Source organism: Panthera pardus, unplaced genomic scaffold (assembly GCF_024362965.1).
Source record: "Panthera pardus isolate Hobbes unplaced genomic scaffold, ASM2436296v1 HiC_scaffold_12, whole genome shotgun sequence".
Taxonomy (NCBI): domain Eukaryota; kingdom Metazoa; phylum Chordata; class Mammalia; order Carnivora; family Felidae; genus Panthera; species Panthera pardus.
The window spans coordinates 3718622-3737730 of NW_026526677.1; the positions used below are offsets into that span (position 1 = coordinate 3718622).

The 19109-nt window shown below is 61.7% G+C and overlaps 1 protein-coding gene across 1 annotated transcript in view; it reads right to left on the reverse strand.

The window, feature by feature from the left end:
- ANO1 (anoctamin 1) overlaps positions 1 to 1233 on the reverse strand; it is a 141320-nt gene extending 140087 nt beyond the window's left edge. The window contains 1 exon segment of the mRNA XM_053899345.1: positions 1052 to 1233. Within this exon segment, the coding sequence (XP_053755320.1) occupies positions 1052 to 1109 (58 nt within the window). The 5' untranslated portion in view covers positions 1110 to 1233.
- Between the last annotated feature and the right edge of the window lie 17876 nt (positions 1234 to 19109).

Sequence of the window (19109 nt, forward strand, 5' to 3'; positions counted from 1 at the left end):
CCGGCTCCGGCCGGCAGGGTCCCTCTGTCTTCCTCCTGGGCCCTTCCTGTGGTGAGTCTACAGTGGTACTTCTAGAAAGACACCACACGGGGCTGTTGAAGGAGCAGCCGTCAGGAGAAGTTTCTCCACGGGAATCCACAAGGAAAGAAGGGGGGTGGGTGGGAGGAAGAGACCGGAGAAGGAATAAAAGGGGGCGGGGGGGGGGTGCTTTCCAGCTACAGTCAGCAGCTCCCCGCTGGAGGTCGTGTCCCCATCGCAGGGCCCACAATCCTAACCCGCCATCGGCTCCGGGAGGGTGGGACTCAGCTCTGCAAGGAAATAAAACCGAGTGCGCGTAGCCCCTGTCACTGTCCCGCTCGCTCTGAGGCTTGTTTAATAACCTCTGAACTGGGAGGGAAAATCACCCAGGAAACACTGCTCGGGTCATTTATTTTAAAATTATTGGTATAAAAATATCCAGGGTCGTGATTTATGTGCAGGGAGGGGCCCAGGAAGTCAGGGACTCCCCCCTCCCAACTCCAGTCAAACCTCATTTGTCTCCCCCCCCTCCCCTCCCCTCCCCTCCCCTCCCCTCGCGGCTCCTCTGCAGTTTCCATTATGACCTCAAGTCACAGGAGTTACTTTACATCACAAATAAATCTCCAGAAGAGCACGGAAATATTATGTGTATTAATAGCGCCTGTAAAAACATCCGAAAACCTTCCGTCCGCCGCGGCCGGGAGATGCTCTCCCGGGACCGGGGACGCGCGGCCCGCCTCGCAGATCCTGTCCCCAGCCCAGCCCGGCCTGGCCTCCGGGGGTCTGTCCGTCTGTGGGTGACCCCGGTGACCGGCGGCCGCCAAAGCCTTCCCGACCCCCCCCCCCCACCCCCCCGGCCCCTGGCAGCACGGGGTGGGTCCCCACCACCGGAGACAGGGGGCCCCCGTCTCCGGCCCCTCGTGCGCCCCTCAGTCCCGGGGCAGCGGCCGTCCCAGGGCATCCCCGACGCCAATGACGCCTCGCCACGGTCCCTCACTGCTCCCCGCCCCCACCCCGGCCCCTGGATACTCACGGGCTGCGGGGGCTTCCTTGGGGGACAGCCCCTCGAGGCCGATGTCACCCTCCAGCATGGCGCGGCTGGCTGCCCGGTTCCGGTGCGCCTCGACCGACCGCAGCGCGGCCAGGAGAGGGGGCGACGAGGTCACCCCCGAAGGTCTCCGGCGGCTCCGAGGGCCGGGGTCGAGCCCCGCTCGGGAGGGGACGGTCCCCCTCCTCCTCCTCCTCCTCCTCCTCCTCCTCCTCCTCCTCCTCCTCCCAGACGCAGGACGCGAAGCCGCGCGCGCCCAGAGCCAAACTTGGCCGCCCTCGCGCACCGCCGCGCCGCTCCTCCCCCTCGGCCTTTTGGGCTGGGGGTCCTGGCCGGCCTCCCCGCCCCCGGGGCTACCTGCGGACGCCGCCCTCGCCCCGCCCCGCGCTCGGCGCGACGCCCCGGCCGCCACCCGGACACCGCGCGCGCGGGCGCGGGACTCTGGGGAAGGGCAGCGGCGCCCGGCCCGCCCCCGGCCTCCCGCTCCCCCGGGTGCGTCCCCACCCGCCCCGGGCCGTCCTGTCAGTCGGGGCGGCCGGGGCGGCCCTCAGGGGGGCCCCCAGGGCAGGGGTGCTGGCGGGGGGAGGGGCAGATGGCGTGGCTGGCCCGGTCGGGTGGAGAGTCCTCCGCCCCCTCCCCCAGGCGGCAGGACCCCGGTACATCACTCCAGCAATGCCTCCTAGGAGGAGGAGGAGGGAAGCGCAGGGCTGGGCCGGACATGTGGAGGTTGCGGGGCAAGCGCTTGGCCTGAACTTGAACCTTGGCACAGGCAGAACTCAGGCGTCTGGGCAAAGTGGAACTGTCCCCAGTTGGAGGGACGGCTGTCTAAGGACTCTGGCATAGCAAGGCAAGGAGAACCTGGCGGGAGGCGCTGGGGAGGGGGCCCTTCTGACCCACATCCTCGGGGGCTGGGGGCTGGGCTGGAGGGGGGGGGCACTCTGCAGCCCCACTCCTGCTTAGAGAGCAACGTCTGACCAGTGCAGCCCCGATCCAGGCACCAGAGAGCGCTCAGAGAGTCACAGGCAAGGCGCCTCCTGTGGCCGCAAACCCCACATCCCTGACACCTCCAGATAAATACAATAAATTCCGAGGCCGAACTGCCCTAAACAAAACGTTAAGCTGCTCCCTGACCACAGCACGGGTGGTGATGGGACTGGGGCATTCTGCCTGGCCTTTCGAAAGGTCATCCCATGCTGCCTGCACCCGGAGGAGGAGGAAGGCTGGTGCCAGGAGCCAACCCACGCCAGGGACCCCTGGACCACCCGCCAACTACACGAGCCACTATCGGCTTCGGGGGGCGCCACGTGAAGACAGACCCAACCGGCCCCTGGAGCCAGACCTTGGGCACGTGCAGGGGACCCGTGCGTCCTGAGGATAACCAGTCCCCTCCATCCCCACTGGCCTGCTGGCGTTGGTACCCGAGTGCGCTGTCGTGGGCGGAGATGCTCACTGGTAGCAGCAGTCAAACCACAAAGAAACGTCTCCGGCCAACGTTCTCCCCTGCCCCCCATCCCAAGTGCTATATTCGGAGAGGAGAGTCAAGCCTTCCTCCTCCCAGCCGGTCAGGGAGAAAGGTCACCGGCCGTCGCCTCTAGCATTCATCTTGTTTTCAGTCTGGACTAAGGATCTGGGAGACCAGGCACCCGGTGGGATTGATTCCTTATCGGCTGTGGGTGAAGGCTGACCGCTGAAGGCTCCGTAAAGAGCCCCGAGATGTGTGCTGTGTGCCCCAGATGCCCGCCCCGGGAGGGCAGAGGAAGCTGGATGGAAATCAAGTGGCCGGGGCCACAGGAACGGCACCGAGCTTTTCCATCTGACCCAAACCCGTGTGGCGCAGGAATGGAGATAAAAACTCATTTTTCTTGGAAGAGTCTGATAGCCGATGTGATACATAGCAATAGCTCGGCTGTATAAATACACAGAGAAATTTTGAGAGTTCTAACCCCTGGAACCATGAACTATAAACCAAAAAGGCTCAGGGGGGAAAAAAATGTAAATAGGTACCAGGGCTATTTTTAACCATCATTGTTTACCTTTTTGGGGCAGGGATGGGCTATTGTATATTTAGCCAGCTTTAAAATGCACGTTATTTAATGCATTATTATTAGCAGAAATATGTTAAACAGCCATTAATAGATGTTGATTCATTCCAATTGGAACCATTTTTCTTCTTTTCATTTCCTTGGCCCTAGTTACGTTGTGTTCTGATGAAGTGCTTCAGCCGAGTCCAACATGCGCAGAAAAGCCGGTCGTAGATCCAGACTGTTTAAAAAGACCTTTAATCCAACCCGGTTGAAAACGATTACTTTAGAAAATACCCGAACCAGCTCAATTTTACGAAGACCGGCCTCGGCTGCCATTTCGGCAAACGCTGCCGCGCAAGAAGGATGTTGACAGGCTGGGGCCCGGACGGGGAGAGAGTCCGGAAGGAGGGGCCTCGAGGGTCCCCCCAGCCCGTTTCGCGGGAGCCCCGTGCCCGTGCAGCAGTCAGGAACACCCTGCGTGGGTCAGGGAGACGTTTATGGCAGAAGCGGAGCCGGGCAAGCGGGCCGGCACGCCTATGGCAGGGCTAACATTACGGGACACGGGGGTAATCACACCGCACGGTCCTTGTAATTATGGGAAACCGTTTCCCTTTTCGGTGAGGCTGCGAGGGAAGGAGAGGACACAGCCCCCGGGTGAGGCTCGGGCCAGTGCTCATGCCCTGGGGTTGGCCCAAGTTTAAAATAGGCTTTGCAGGGTGAGGCCCGGCCCACTGGGACAGGCTCGTTCTCCCGGCCCCGGGGGCCTTATCACACCGGGGGAGGGGGGCGCTCCTGGAGACCCTGACCCAGCACGTGACTCAAGGCAACAGCACTCAGGCCTCGCTGTTCCCAGATGATGCTCAGGGTGGCTCGGAGGCCACTTGACCAGCAATGTCACGGCCAAAGCCACCCCCTCTGCAGACCTCAACGTCTCACCCGGGATAAGCCGGGAGACGCTCTGTCCCCGCCGTCATTCACCCGCTGAACACGAACAGGGGGGCATGGGTCATTTAAATACCGACTTCTCGTGATCACAGGAAGCCTGTTTTCAATTCAACCTGGTTCTTTGGGCACCTGTTGTGGGAGGGGCCCCGATTCAGGGTCGGTAGGGGGTGGGGTACAAGAGGGGCTCGAGGAGGCCCCAGTCCCCCAGAGCCAGCGCGCTGTCGGAGGAGATAAGCAGGGGTGGGGGCATGCAGTGGATCACAAGGGGCTGGAACCCAGGCTCAGACAGCTGCCTCTTGGAACCTCCGTCTGCATCCGTAAGAAGGAAGGGCCTTTGCACAAGCTCCTCCTCGGGTTTTGCGAAGCTTCAAAGAGAATCTAACTTCCAGCCCAGAACCTGGGGGTCGTAAGGGCTGCTGTTGAGGGGTGTTGCTGTTTGTAACATCCTCAGGGCGGGCAGGCAGGGCCAAGTGGCGGGACATCGAAACGCAGGGGCTTCCGCTCCCAACAGCGCGGGGGGGCTGGCAGTGGCCCCTGACCTGGGGGCCATCGGAGGGCAGGTGGCTTCCGGGCGGAGGCCGGGAGGAGACACACGGAAACGGGCCAGCGTGGCAGGCGCTGGGGTACCAGCGAGTGACGAGTCAGCAGGTGGGGCCGGATCAGACCCGGACTCTGGGCCGCTGCCCTCAGCAGGACAGAGCGAGTCTTTTTATGAAATAAGAGAAAACACAATTGTGCGAGGACGAAATTCGCAGGACGTGAACTTAACCATTTTACAGTGAACAACGCAGTACCTTCTCGATGCTGCGGGACTCTCGCCACCGTCCGGTTCCAGGACCTTCCCGTGGCTCCGCGGCGGATGCCTGGAGGGCGGCTCTCTCCGTCTCCTCCCCCAGCTCCCCCCCCACCGCCCGTCTGCTCTCTGCCTCCGTAGACTTCCCCGTTCCGGATTTCCTTGTGGATGCGGTCGCCCCACGCGCGGTTTTTGGTGACTGCTCCTCTCTCGGCTTACCTTTTTTGCTATTCAACGACCTGCATGATTTCATCATTTCTTGTCTGTCAGGTTTCTGAGGCGCATCGATGTCGTCTACGTCCGAACGTCGTTTCTTTTCATGACCGAGTAATAGTCCACGGTCCGGCTGTGCCACATTCGTTTATCCTGTGATCCCCCGAGGGGCAGTTGGGCTGCTTCCTAGGGGGCCCCACCAAAGCGCCTGTGGCGGCCGGGGCTCCCACGACGGCCGAGGGGCCCGGGCGAGGCTGGGCAGAGAGCTCAGCGGCTGTGCGGTGCAGGCAGCCCGGGAGGAAACAGTTCGACCTGGGGACAACCCAGCCTGGCCTTCCCGGCCGGGGCTCCCGAACGTGGCCCCGCGTGGACACAGGAGGCCGGCATCGGGAGCGGATCTTCCTCCACGGGCTCGACCAGCAGAGGGGCCCCGGACTAGGCAAGCCGCCTGCCTGCACTCCCCTCGGGAGTCTGTTTATTTAATAAGCCCTGAGACGGCACTTAGGAGGCCAGGCCCTGTTCCAAGCGCTTTGTAAGTATCAGCTCTCTTCAGTCTGTGCTGTCATTGCTCCCACTCTACGGATGGGGAAACTGAGGCGCAGAGAGGTGAAGTCAGTTGCCGAAGTCACGCGGGAGGAAGTGTGGATCTGGGCCCGGAATCCAGGCGGCCTCCTCCGGAGTCTGTGCTGAAGCCTGTGCTCTGGGGTGGAGACCCCAGGATTCCCGGACGTCGGCCAACCGAGCCCCACGTCCCGATTTGAGCCCAGGCCGTGATCCTCCTGGGCCGAGATTTACTTCCTACTTTTCTTCAACGCAGCTCACTTCTCGGTAGCTTTTTGACTATTTTTATTTTTTCAATTATGGGAAATTATATAGGACATTAACTTTACCATCAACCACGTTTAAGCGCACAGTTCAGTGGCGTTAGGCACACTGCTGTGCGGCCGTCACCACCATCCATCTCCAGAACTTTCCGTCGTCCCAAGCTGAGCCTCTGTCCCTGTCAGACACCAGATTCATTCCCCGTTGCCCCTTGCCTGACGCCCACCTTCTACTCTCCATCGCTGGGACGACCCTAGGGACCCACTATAAGTGGAATCATGCAGTTTTTGTCCTTTTGTTTAAAAAAATTTTTTTTAACATTTATTGTTGAGAGACAGAGCATGAGCGGGGGAGGGGCAGAGAGAGAGAGAGGGAGACGCAGAATCCGAAGCAGGTTCCAACACAGAGCTGTCCGCACAGAGCCCGACGCGGGGCTCGAACCCACGGACCGAGAGATCGTGACCTGAGCCGAAGTCGGACGCTCAACCGACTGAGCCGCCCAGGCGCCCCAGGTTTTGTTCTCTGATGAGTGACTGACGTTACTGAGCACAATGTCTCCAAGGTTCGCCCACTTACAGCACGTGTCAGAATTTCCATCCGTCTTAAGGCTTATCAGACTTCTTTTTACGGAACCCGATATCGCTACTGGACATGGAAAGGTAGAAGCATCGGCCGTAAGCAGAAGGTGCCGGCTTAATAAAGCACGGTAACAACGCAGCGATGTGCGGTCTGCCTGGAGGCTCCGCCCTGGGGGCCCTGAGCTTGCCCGGGCGACCCTCGGTGGAGGCGACCGACCGGGCCGAGCTTCCTCCGTGACATGCTCCGGAAGTCCGAGAGAGGAGAGGACGGAGCTGTGCCCTCACCACGTGCTGCAAAGTCCCCGTGCCACTAAACTGCTTCCCTTTGCACCGAAAGTAGGTTTGCAGAACGCGGGGGCTGGGGGTGCCCCGTTTGGGGAGATGCCAAAAATAGCAACGGCCGCTTCTGCGCACGACGAGGGTGTTCGGGCTGCCGCCGTGGCCCCCGTCGCATCCGCTGTCTTCCCGTCTGGCTGCAGGAGGGCAGCACCTGGTCACGGAGATGTCGGGGGACGTAGTCACCCTGGAATGACATGTTGGCTCCATGATTTTCCGCCTGGGTTGTCTCAACCGTATGAAGGATGGGTTATCACCCCTCCTTGCGGCTGAGGAAACTGGTACCCAGAGAAGGGGGCACAGCTTGCCTGAGCCCACACCGCTGGCTGGTAAGTGTCCCACCCAGTCCAAAAGATTCTAGAACTTTCTAGTCAAGTCCAGAACGCTTTCCACCGCACCACGCCAACCTTCTATTTGGACCCAACGCGGTATGACCAGGGCAGTAAGAAGGCTGTGGGAACAATAGAAAAACCATCCTACTCAGTCCCTTTAATCTGCTGTGTCCAAAATCCGGCCGCACTCCTTGGCCTCTCCTCCACCTTCTGCTTGTTTGTTTGTTTGCGGGACGAAGGAGCAGAGGGCCGAAAGGAGACACTCAGCTCACCGGCTTCCAGGTATGACTAACATCCTGTGGCCTGTTTACAGAGGCTGCCTATATGGCTTGAGTTTTGCGAGTTAGACAGACACTAATTAATGGTGCAAATATTTACGCTCAATGCCCCATCAAAGAACAAACACGCAGCCTGGTTTTTGTTTGTTTTCTTTTTTCAGAGTAAACACCACCAATGCCAAGGCTCTTGGCAATCGGGCAGAGGTGAGATTAAGGGCTCCAGGTATGTTTTTCGAGTTATTTGAAGACGGGAGATTTACACACGAAGTCCTTTCTATAATCCGACGCGGGCGGTGGGGCCCCTCCCTGCCCCCTCCCCCTCCCCCGAAAGGCTCGGTCTTTCCTCGGTGGAGACTATCCAGCTTCCACTCAGGAGTCGGTGGCAGAATGCCTCTCTAGACAGAAGGATCGCTTTACCTGGAGTTCAGTTTTAAGATAAAGCAGTCAAGGAGGCGGTCGGGCGGCCGTCCCTCGGGGGAGTCTGCGTCTGGCGGCTGGGGTCTCATTCAGGTGCTTCGCCAGCAAAAACCTGAGACCTCGCCATCTGATCGGGCTGCTTGCCTGGCGAAACGGCCCATCAGGGGCTCAGGACACCAGCCCCCAAGAGGAACCCGAGGGCGAGTCTCGGAGCCGCCTGGGCCCTTTGCGCACAGGAGAGCGGTTCCGTGCCCGGGCCTCACCCTTTCCTCCAGTGTGGGCCGGGGGATCAGGATTCCCAGGGAAAGCAAACACCTGCCCGAGCTGCCCTTGGGGACTCCCGCTGAGCTGCTTGAGTGTCCCCTGGCGAGGTCGCCTTCCTCCTGCAGCCACAGTATGCAAATGACCACAGCCCAGAGAGGAGACTGTTCAAAACCCTTCTCTCCCCGGGCTCCCGAGATAAACGCTTTCCCAGACTTTCGGAGGGAATCTGAGAAGGGAAACTCCACCCCGGTTATCTCCAAGGGGCCCAGAGCCCCAGGACATTCTGCCCGCGGGGGGGGGCCCTGGGCGGTCCCCGCACACAAAGCCACCGTTGCCTCCGGGGACAGTCCTGCGGTGGAGTCCTGCTTCCACTGTCCCTAAAAGCAGAGGGTAAGTGCGTGTCCCCAGGCCACCCCTCTCCTCCCCTTAGGATGCCTTTGATTGAAAAGTCTCAGCCAACGTCCTCAGGGTCCTCAGGCTGGCTGGCTGGCCCGGGGGCGGGGGCGGGGGCTGGGGAGGCGGGGAGGCGGGCTGGCCTGCGGCTCGGTCCCGTGTCACCAGACAGGCTGTGCCGTGTCCCCTCCGTCCCCTGCTCATCCTTGTGTCCCGCATCCCTGCTCAGTTAGTGGCGCACACGGGTGCTCGGGGCAGCAGGGGAGAGTAGGGGGAGCGCGGGCCGGGCTGGCTGGCCCGGCATGGCCTCTGCAGTCTCCCCAAACGCAGCCTCCCCGTCTCATCCACCGTCTGGGGGTGGCAGCAGCATGGAGCGCCCATCTCTGGGGGTGGGGACAAGGGCGAAGTGGACCCGAGCAGGGAGCCCCCGGCCCGGCCCCCTTCAAGCTCTCACTGTGAAATGACTAGGAGACGTGCCAGTCGGGGCCCAGCAGCGAACAGATGGCTCGGCCACAGGGGGTTTGTATGAGTCCGCTTGCCGGGTAACAAACACCACAGCTGGGGACTCACACAACACACACGGACTATTCCCCGTCCTGGAGGCCGGAGCCCGAGGTCCAGGCGTGGGCGGGGCCGGGGTCTCCCAAGGCCTCTCTCCTTGTGTCAGGACGGCCGTCCTCTCCCTGTGTCCTCACGGGGTCGTCCCTCCGTGCGTGTCTGTGTCCTGATCCCCTCTTCCTACAAGGACCCCGTCTCACGGGATCAGGGCCCAGCCCGGTGTCCCTATGTTACCTTAATCACCTCTGTAAAGTCCCCGTCTCCAGATACGGTCACGTTCTGGGGTGCTGGGGGTCAGGACTCCGGCACAGGAATCTGGGGGCGCGATTCGGCCCCTACCAGGCTTAACGAAAGGACAGTTTACAGAGGCTCGGGTCAGGGCAGAGGGTCGGCAAAAGGAGACCAGGCCCCCCCCCCCCCATGCTAGCAGCAGGGGGGCACTGTTACTGGGAGGGCAGGGGCAGTGGAGCCAGGGCCCCAGGAGGCTGGGCCGGGGACCGGACTGCAGCCCGCGGGCCACAGGCCGCTTGCTAGCCTCTCAGCCGTCTCTGTCTTCCCGTCCTCTGTTCTGATGACCGAGTGTGTTTGGAATCCAGAGGGCGACAGGTGGACCCACGAAGGCCATCTCCCCCTTGCCGCCCCTTTTCCCAGGGCACAGAGCAGGGGAGGGCCGCGAGGGAGCGGGGGACACACAGCGTATGAGTGTTCAGACTCCAGCCGTGCGCACAGCTTCAGAACCCAGAGGAGCCGGCACGAATGAAAACCAACACGTGGGTCGACCCTGCCAGCCCACCAGTTTCCAGTGGACCCTCCCACGATGTGAGCCACCCCTCCTGGCGGCCGGCCCCCAGCTTCCCGCGGGCTCACAGGCAACGCAGCCCAGTGCCTCACTCCCCTTCCCACTTGGGGGGGACCCTCTGGGTGGGACGTGGGTGGACACAGAGCCCACGCTTCAGCCAGTCTTCCAGCTTTGGCTCCCGGGCACCATGGCCGTGGACACGTGGCCCCAGTGTGGCCCATCAGACACGCCCGGGGACGCTGGGCCCCCCGACCGGAGACGGCAGGGTCGGGACTGTCTCAGGCCAGCGGGGCACTGCCAGTGGCTTGAGACGGCACAGGGTGGGGCGGGACACTGGCCCTTCCCTCCAGTCCTGCCTCTCACGGGACCGTCCCTCACGGTCTTTCCCAGAGAGAGAACCGCAGGCGATTTCTGTCGCTTGCGGCCCGGGATCCTGACCCACGGAAAGCGATGCTTGTGCTCACGCCCAGAAGCCTGCTGGTCTCCGGCATCTTCCCTCGGAGCCGCCGGCACGGTCTGATTTTGTGGACGGTATGAATTACGTAACGGCTCTCATTTCCCTCTTAGCTTTGGCTGCCGGGGGTCTCAGGGAAAACTGGGGGCGCTGCTCGGAGCAGGTGTTTAGGAAAATGTGCGCCCCCGCAGGTGAGCCCCACGTTCCTCAACCCGGTGCCAGGCCAAGAGCGTCGGGCGGGGGGTCCCACCGACTTGCCCCTGCCTGCCCTTTGCCAGCTCAGTGATCCCAGGCAAGAGCTCTTCCTTTCTGGTTCCTTCTGTAAGATGGAGACCCATGGAGCGCCCACGCCCAGCGTTGCCATGGCGAGCGAGCGAGCCCTCGACGGCCGCTCAGCAGGTGCCGGCTGTTAATTGCGGCCACTCTTCCTCCGGAACCTCATCTTCCCTGTGCCTCATTGTTTGTGTGACCCCCCAAATTACTGTTTCTTGTGGGGTTTTAAAAACCTTGCTAAGCCGCCTCAAGACCCCTTTAGAACAACGTGGGATCCAGAAAGCATCCGTTCCGATAGAAGGACCACGCACGTCTCCTACCGCCGGAGCCCATCTCCCTGGAACGGCGAGATCGCGGAATTGCAAGTAGTTTTCGTCTTTAATAGCGTCTTCAAGGGCCGAGGGAAAATACTTAGAAAAGTGAAAGACCTCAGGCCATAAATATTTATTGAGCGCGTCCCATCGTCCTGGCACCAGCTCCGACGCTCTCAGTCGGAGGGCACAGGGCTTTACGAAATTCCTACACGGGAGACAGGGGATACGCAATAACGTCGTGCTGGAGAGCGAGGGGGTTGGAGGGAAAACAGAGCAGCCTGCGGGGGGGGGGGGGGGGGAGGGGGGGAGGGGAGAGCAAGTGGCCATAGGCAGGGGGTGGTCAGGAAGGGATGTTTGCGTGGCCGCCTGAGGAATCAGGGCAGGGCGTTGTAGGGGCATCTGAGGAGGAGCGTTCTGCGCCCAGGGGACAGCTGTGCAAAGGCCCTGGGGGCAGCTGGCTGCTACTTTTGCAACAGGCTTCACTCCCTCGGGAATGCTGGTGGAGAGAACAGAATCCCCTTGGATTTAACCCGCGTCTGCAGGATAATCCCAGGTGAGTGTCGATCCGGCGTATTTACACGGAAATATCCGAGCACCGCGCAGCGTGAAGGCGGCAAGATCCAGCTGGTCCGGAATTGCTTTACGGCTCCCAGATGATGACACGTGTCACGTCACCTGCAGGGCCTCGCGGTTTCCGGAGCCGGGGGAGGCGGGGGGACGCGGGGGTGCGTGCAAAGCTTCGGCGGGAAACGGGGGCCGTTCATCCGTCCGTGAGGCACTTGCCTCGTGGCCGAATCGGTCGCACATCTCAAGCGCGAGTACAAGGTGTGTACCCGAATGACCACGCGTCCACCCTAGTCCCTGGGCAGTTGGCAACACAGTTCCCTGTGCCCTGTGCTTTGCCTCCTTTTTTTAATATTTATTTTTGAGAAAGAGAGAGAGAGAGACAGAGCGCGAGCAGGGGAGGGACAGAGAGAGAGGGGGACACAGAATCCGAAGCGGGTTCCGGGGTCGGAGCCGTCAGCACAGAGCCCGACGCGGGGCTCGAACCCACGGACCGGGAGTCGGACGCTTAACCGACTGAGCCCCCCGGGTGCCCCTGACTTTTCTTAAAATGCCTAGCTTGTGGCTGGCCTGTAACTGCCCAGGACAAAGGCTGCATGTCGCTGCCCCCTTGGTGGCTCGGTGTGGCTGCTGTGGAACTAAGCTGAGGTCCGTGGGAACGAATGAACGTGTGTGGGCAACTGCCAGGGAAGCAGAGCACCTTTTGATGCCTTTTCTCTCTCTTGTGCTGGAATGCAGACTTGATGGCTTGAGCTCAAGCAACCATCTTGGGGCATGAGGTGGATGCCTTTTGCTGAGCATGGCAGAGCAGCCTGAGAGAAGGACCCGGGGTGTCTGATGACCTCACGAAGCCCCCACCAGTCCTGGAATCCCGCAACGCCCACCTCTGGACTTGTCTTGTATGAGAGAGAAGTCACTTTCACACCGGCTTGAAGATGACTTTTCTATCCTTTGCTGCTGAGCCCACAGCGGCCTTCTCCTCTATGGGCCGTCGACGCAACTCCCTCATCATGACAGAAATGACGAAACAGCCCCAGAGGGGGGTGTGATCCGTCCAAGGTCACAGGTTGTTGCATAAGCATTTCATTTCAAGCCTGCATGAAGTAACTGCAGAGGCAAACAGCCCCTGCCTCCCGAGAGCCAGCCAACACCATGGCCAAGCCAGTTCACGGGAGGACGAATCAATGAGGCCGGTGACGCTTTGCAGCCCTTGGCCACCGTGGCTGCTGCCGGCCCAGCTCTGCCCCGGCCTCCCCGAGGACTCGTGCTGGGATCCCCTTCGTGGAGAGAAGCTCCCGCAGGCCCTCCTCGCCCCTTGTCCTGTTTGTCTGCATTTCCTGTGGGCAGAACCTTTTTGGTGACCCTGAGAACATCGCAGCCCCCCCCCCCCCGTAACTGCCTCTGACCTTCGGTGATCCCGAACCTCGTGTTGGGGACCCCTCCTCTGATGGATGAGGGGTGACGCAGCTCATCCCGGCCACCTTCCTGCCGCCGGGTCTCACAAAACTCCAAGCTGCCTCTCGCTCCCTGTCCTAACAGCCTGCGATGGCATTTCGTGACTTCTCTTGGCCAAAGACTGACAAGTTGTCAGCAGTCATGATGAAGGCGAGATGGGTGACACAGCCAGAGGGAGGCCCTTCCCAGGTCCAACATCACACGGTGAGCCTCCCCGTGCGTGCCCTGTCACACCAGCCAGGCAGACGCGGCGCCGGGATCCGGCCCCTGCCCCAGACCAGACCCTGCGCCCTCCCCCCTCGACTCCACACTTGGCCCTGGAAGGGAATCCATGGGACTTTGGTGACAGCTGGAGAAAGGGAGTGGCTTATCACCACCCGCTGTGCACCCCTGCCCCTTGTCAGGGACCCTCCCATGGGCCCCGCAGCCCTTGCTGTCCCACGGCTGTCCAACATCCTGCCGTGGGGCCGCTGTGCATTGAGTCACAAGTCACCTCGCTTATACTAGGGTGTGACTGACCCATACCTGTCGGCCGCTCCCCACCGCAGACGCCGGGGCTGCAATCAAGGGCCCTGTTCCTACGGCTTCGTGACAAACACGTGGAGACTGATGGAGGCAGCTGCCAACAGCGAGCGAGGGGTCTTCCCAGGGGATCGCTCAAGTTTAACGGAGCTGCGGCAGGGAGGAAGCCCGGGGGCTGTGTGGCTAGCATAGGAGTGTCACTCACTCTGCAGCCGCTGGACAGAAATCCCACGGAAAAGCACTCCGGGGAGAGGTGGAGGCCGGTGTCTGAACCCCCAAGGCACCCGGAGATTTGCGTGCTCACCCCCTCCAGATGCAGATGGTGTAGACACCCCGGGTTCCGTCCCGGCCCTTCCCTAACAGGACCTTGCAGGCGGCCTCTTGGCTCCTACCTTTAGCTCCACCCCCTTGGTTTTAAGGCCCGTGCATGCGCCCCAAGATGGGGCATTTCCCGCAATTTCGAGACCGGAATCCGCCCCGCTCCTCTGTGAGTGCTCCCCACCCCCACGCCGGGGGCCTGCCTCGCCGATGACAGAGCTGTGTCACCACGTCTCTGGCGTGGCTGTCCCAGGACCACCTCGCAGGAAACGGGGCCTTAGACCATCACGGCGCAGGGAGTTCAAACACTTGGCAACACTTGGTCGCTATTTGAGGGCTTTTCTGTAAACATCTGATTGCCTAATTCACATTCTTCTTCCCTCTGCCTTGACTCTCAGACGCTTTGAGAACAAGCCAAAACTAAAAATTAGTCCTTTTCCAGCTAATTCGTTCATTTTTGCACCGCCTCGCTCTGTCCCTCTCCGCCCTAGGACGTCGTCTCCCAAAGGAGGCTGGGGTGGGGGCGGGGGTGGGGACGGAGGGGCACTCTCGTCCCAGCTTTGGCCGAGGAAGTCTCTGGAAAGGGAGCTGCCTCGGAGGCTCTGACCGCCGAGCCCTGAGGGGGACGCGTGGGGTGGGGGCGGCCAGAAACCACCTCCCCCTGCCCCCGCCGTCAGGCATCAGGGGACACCCCTCGGGGGAGCCAGGGGACATCAGCCGGCCACGTCTTCATTCACCCGTTCATTCACTTAGAGATGGAGTGAAGCCATTCATTCATTCACTCACTCATTCACTCCCTCGCTTCCGAATCAGAGGACGGAGGGTGGGGCTGGTCAGACGGATCAAAGTCTTAGACTCGGTGGCCGCATTCCCATGAGACAAGAGTTGGGCTCTGTCCCAGATAGGCCCTCTGGCCTGCCTCAAGTGTCCTCCGGCTGGTCCCCCGATGCCAGGAAGGCCCTTGGAGGCCCCCCGCTCCCCCACCCCCGGCAGGGGCCCCTCTGGGAATCTCAGGCAGGACACTCGTGGCCTGGGAACGTGGGGCTTGCCGTTCTCCCTCCCTGAGCTTCGCGGGCCTGGGCCACCCGGTGGGGAGGGACGGGACCGACCCACGCGAGAGTCCCGCACGCCTCGTCAGGCAGACGGGGGGCCGCTCAGCACGTGTGGCTTGGAACGGGGACTGCTTGACGTGCAGGCGTCGAGGCCCAGAGCGGGGAGCCAGCTGGCCTCTTTGGTCTCGGCCCCCCGTCCGTACAACATCCCCTCTTTCTGCACAGGCTCGAGGGACCCACTGGTTCCAAGAGCGGGCTCCGGAGAGAGGCAGCGGTGCCCGGCCCCTCCCAGCCGTGTGACCCTCTGGCGAATGGCTTCATCTCTCTGGGCCTCAGCCTTGCCCTTCCGGAAAATGGGATGGAAACCGTACTTGGTAGGCGCCACGCCCTGTGCTTAGAGCAACCTCAACCTCAACCCATTTTAACTGACGGGTTTCCCTGCCCTCCCTTTGGGCCCGACACTACGACTAACCAAGGAGGGCACCAGGGCACAGGGGGGCGAGGCAGCTTGCTCTGGATGGTCCAGCTGGGAAACGGGGGAGTCGGGGCCTCACCCGGGGGGCCTGGCCCCAACTTCCTAGGGCCCCACGGGGCTCAAACGCGTCACGGCCTGAAGGCTCAGCGGGACGTCGGGTCCACAGTTAGTCAGCGGTTCCCAAGGGGAGGGGGGTGGCCTGCCATGAAGGGACACCGGGCGGCGTCTGGAGACATTTCTGGGTTGTCGCCACCGAGGGCAGGTGCTGCTGGCCTCTGCTGGGTGGAGGCCAGGGTGCTGTCGAACATCCCACCGTGCACAGCTCGGCCCCCACCGCAAGGAATGGTCCAGCCCCAAACGTCAACGGTGCCGGGGCTGAGAAGTCTCGGCCGCGATCACTGCTTTCAGGAGGGGCTTGCCTCCAGCAGGCGCCTTGTATTAACACAGCCACGGTGGGCCTGCCCATCCCAGGGGCCGCTTTCCCTGCTCGCGGGCCTGGGCACCGCCTAGAAGCCACGTTCACGGCGATCTAGACGGCAGACGGAGTGTCCGGCCTGGGCTGAGCGGTGCTCCCCGGACCCCCACCCCCGCGGACCCCCCGTGGCTCCTTACCGCCCAGCAGAGGGTCCAGCGTGGTCTCCTCCATCGGAGCGCCTCCTGAGCAGCGGCCTCTAAAGGGTGCCGGCTCCCGCAGCGGGTGCGGGGGAGGGCAGGGCCTCCCATCTCCGCCCTGAGATCTCGGGCAAGGTGGCACAGGCCACTCCCAAGGGCGAGCGGGGTTTGCAAAATGAGTCAGCGAGGCGAGAGGGCTGGAAGCCAGGTGTCGATCGTGGGCTAATCATTAACATGCAGACACTTCTCCGGGATCCCAAAGGACCCCCGGCCACGGCCTCAACCAGCCTTGACCGGGGTCCTGGGGGACCTATCCCATCAGGGCCCGCCTGTTGGCTGCTGAAGGGGAGGGTCGGCGCCCCGGGACCCTCTCTCCGTCACACACACGGCCTCAGCTCTGAGAAGTCAGGGCCACGGCCCAGTCAGACCGCCCTTCCCTGCTGCCGTTCTCTAAGTGCCTCTTCTGTTCCCCATGCTGTGCCAGGCACTCGACATACGTCATCTCCTAGAATATTCTCCCAAACGATGAGTTGTGTCCAGTGACAGGTGACAGGCCTGGTCGAGAGCAAGGAGGAAAACGAATAAATCATTCCTTCTCTTGGCGGGGGGGGGGGGGGGGGGGGGTCTCGCTTTCCACATCGGATAAACAAAACGGCTGTGGTCCCTGAGCTGAGGGCTACTCAGGGGCTTAAAAGTGAGGCCACGCAAGAAAAATGCCAAGCACGGGTCCCCGGGCACACAGTAGCGCTCAATAAATGCCGGCTGTGTCCCATGTCACGGGGCCGTGCGTCAAGGCCCAGGACCCTCGCCTGGTTTGTCGCTGGTGGGAAAGCCCGTGGCGAGGGTTGGATGAATGGCTGTCGGGTGACTTGGCCAAAGCCACAGGGCAGGACGGTCTCGGGGCAGGTGGGTCGGCCTCCCAGGGATGCGCTTTTCTGGAACATCGCCTTCGGCCCTGAGATGTTGTTCATCACCTGGGGAAGTGGACTGCACTCCCTGCAGGGGTGTGGGTTTGAGAGCCACAGTGCCGAGGGGAGAGGGGTGGCCGCGGTCTCCCCCACCGCACCCCCGCCGAGCTGCCCAACGTTCCAGCAGCAACGCAACAGCGGGCAGGCCCTGCGTCCGTGGCTCTCCTGACCGGAGGAGGGGTGTGAGGCTGAGGACGGGCTGGGGGGGGGCTGGCGAGGATGGGTGGGGACACGTCCCCCCGGGGGCAGGGGAGGCTCTGGGTCCACAGAGCCTCCTCATGGGTTCCCGGCATTTACACGTGTCTGATTATTCCCACCAACTGCTAAATCCTGGCCCGCCAACCACGCATCTTCCTTCATAAACGCGGTCCGGACAGGAAGGCCACCCACAGCTCTCCGTGGCAGCCGCCACGGCCTTATTTTGCAGCTCAGTTCTCAGGGCAGAAGAAGACGGCTCACCGACAGAGCTCCGCGGGCCATGCTGAACGAGGCGCCTCTGTTTTCGCTCAAGCCCTGGAATAAAACTTCTAGGGTCCCCCCCCCCCGCCCCCCGGCCTTTTAAATCATGCCTGTGGAAGTTCAAAGCCGGGGTCCGCCACCCGGAGGGGAGACTGGGTCACCTCTCAGGTCTGTTGGTGTACTTAAAAAATGACGAATGGTTGTTTCTGGAAGGAAATTCTAACCGGCTTCGGGCAGGGTTACTGGATGTTGGGAACGGACAGCCCGGAGAGTGTTTCTCCCCGGTGCCCTCCGAGCCTCCCGGCTTCACGGGCGGCTGTAAACAGTGAAATGTAATATTGCCTTATTTGGTCACAGAGCCAAGTTATCACTTGCAGGGGCCTCTCTGCTCTTGACTGTGTGAGAAACAATTAATTCCGAGTCTGCAGTGGGGGGCGGGGGGGGGGGTGCCGCCTTGGTTGGCCCTGCCGGGGCTTCAGAAAACCCATCCGGACGGAGCCCCCCAGGGTCTGGTGCTGCGGGCCCTTTGCACACCCAGCCGGGACGCCGCCCGGGCGAGGGGAGCGTCGGCCCAAATCCGGGGCCCTGGCGGGCTTTGCGCCAGGCCGGGTGTCTACGAGCGCGGGACTTGGGGTCAGAAGAACTTCCTGTTTCTTTGCAGTTCGTGTGGCACTCACATGGGCTTTAAACACTGAAACCGGTTGTCTGGGGGCTAGAGCAGGATCCAGGAACGGCAGGTGGCCCTGATTTCCGGGGGGTCCAGCGGACGCACAGGGCGCGGGAGGGAAAGCAGGGGCGGACGTCGGCTGTGGTTGGTGTCACCGGGGCGCCAGGGCTCGGCACCTGCCGCGCATTCTGGACACTGAAGGGGGCCGGCCGGGGCCCTGGGGCTTGAACCCAGGGGTCTGTGACCGCCGCGCAGGGACGCTGCCCGGAGAGCCCCGTGGAAGTTTCCTTGGGGAACCAGCTGCCCGATCCCCCGGTCCAGGGACAGGGGAGATCCTCATGCCCTTCTGTGAGAGGCTGGCCTCCATGGGACAGGCAGCCTCCCCCGGAGGCCATCTGCTTAGTCCCTGCTCTCCACACGCGGGCGTCTCCCCTGAGGGGCCATCTCGGATGGACCGGACAGCGTGATCCCGGGGAAACGAAGAAAGAACACAAAGGGGCCGTGACACAGGCGGCCCAGAGTGGGTGGGTGGCCTGGCACCGGTGGGCCCTGGGCTCTGGCTCCAGCCTTGCTATGTCCTGCGGGTGGGGCTGTAGGCAAGGCAGTCCTCTCTGAGCCTCGGTTTCCCCATCCATGAAATGGGCTCACCAGGACCTATCTTCGAGGGCTGTTGTGAAACAGCTACAAGATTAAGTATATGCAGAGAGGCCAGTGACGCACGGTAGGTGCTAAATTGATGGTGTGGGACTCATTACATAATTTAATGAGAAGAATTTTCCTAAGGTTTTCACAATATTATTTCCCCTATAGTTAATTACGATCGTGCATAAGGATGTCACTTCCAGGAAGTATCCTAAAGGAAGAGTCATACCCTTCTGCTCTCCTCTCCCCCTTCCTTCCAGCTGGGATAGAGCCACGATGGCCGGAGCCAGAGCAGCCCTTTTAGACACGAAGCAGCTTTGGGAATGGAATCTTGATGAAGCAGAGCAGCAAAATGTAGGAAGCCTGGGTCTCTGAACACACCCCGGGATTTTTATGGTCAATAAACACACTTCCGTTTTGCTTAGGGCAGTGCATGAAAGTGCCTCGTGAACTCTGATGCGCACTGCAAAGGGGAGATAATGACCCCAGCTCCAATATCCACAGTGAAGGGAAACT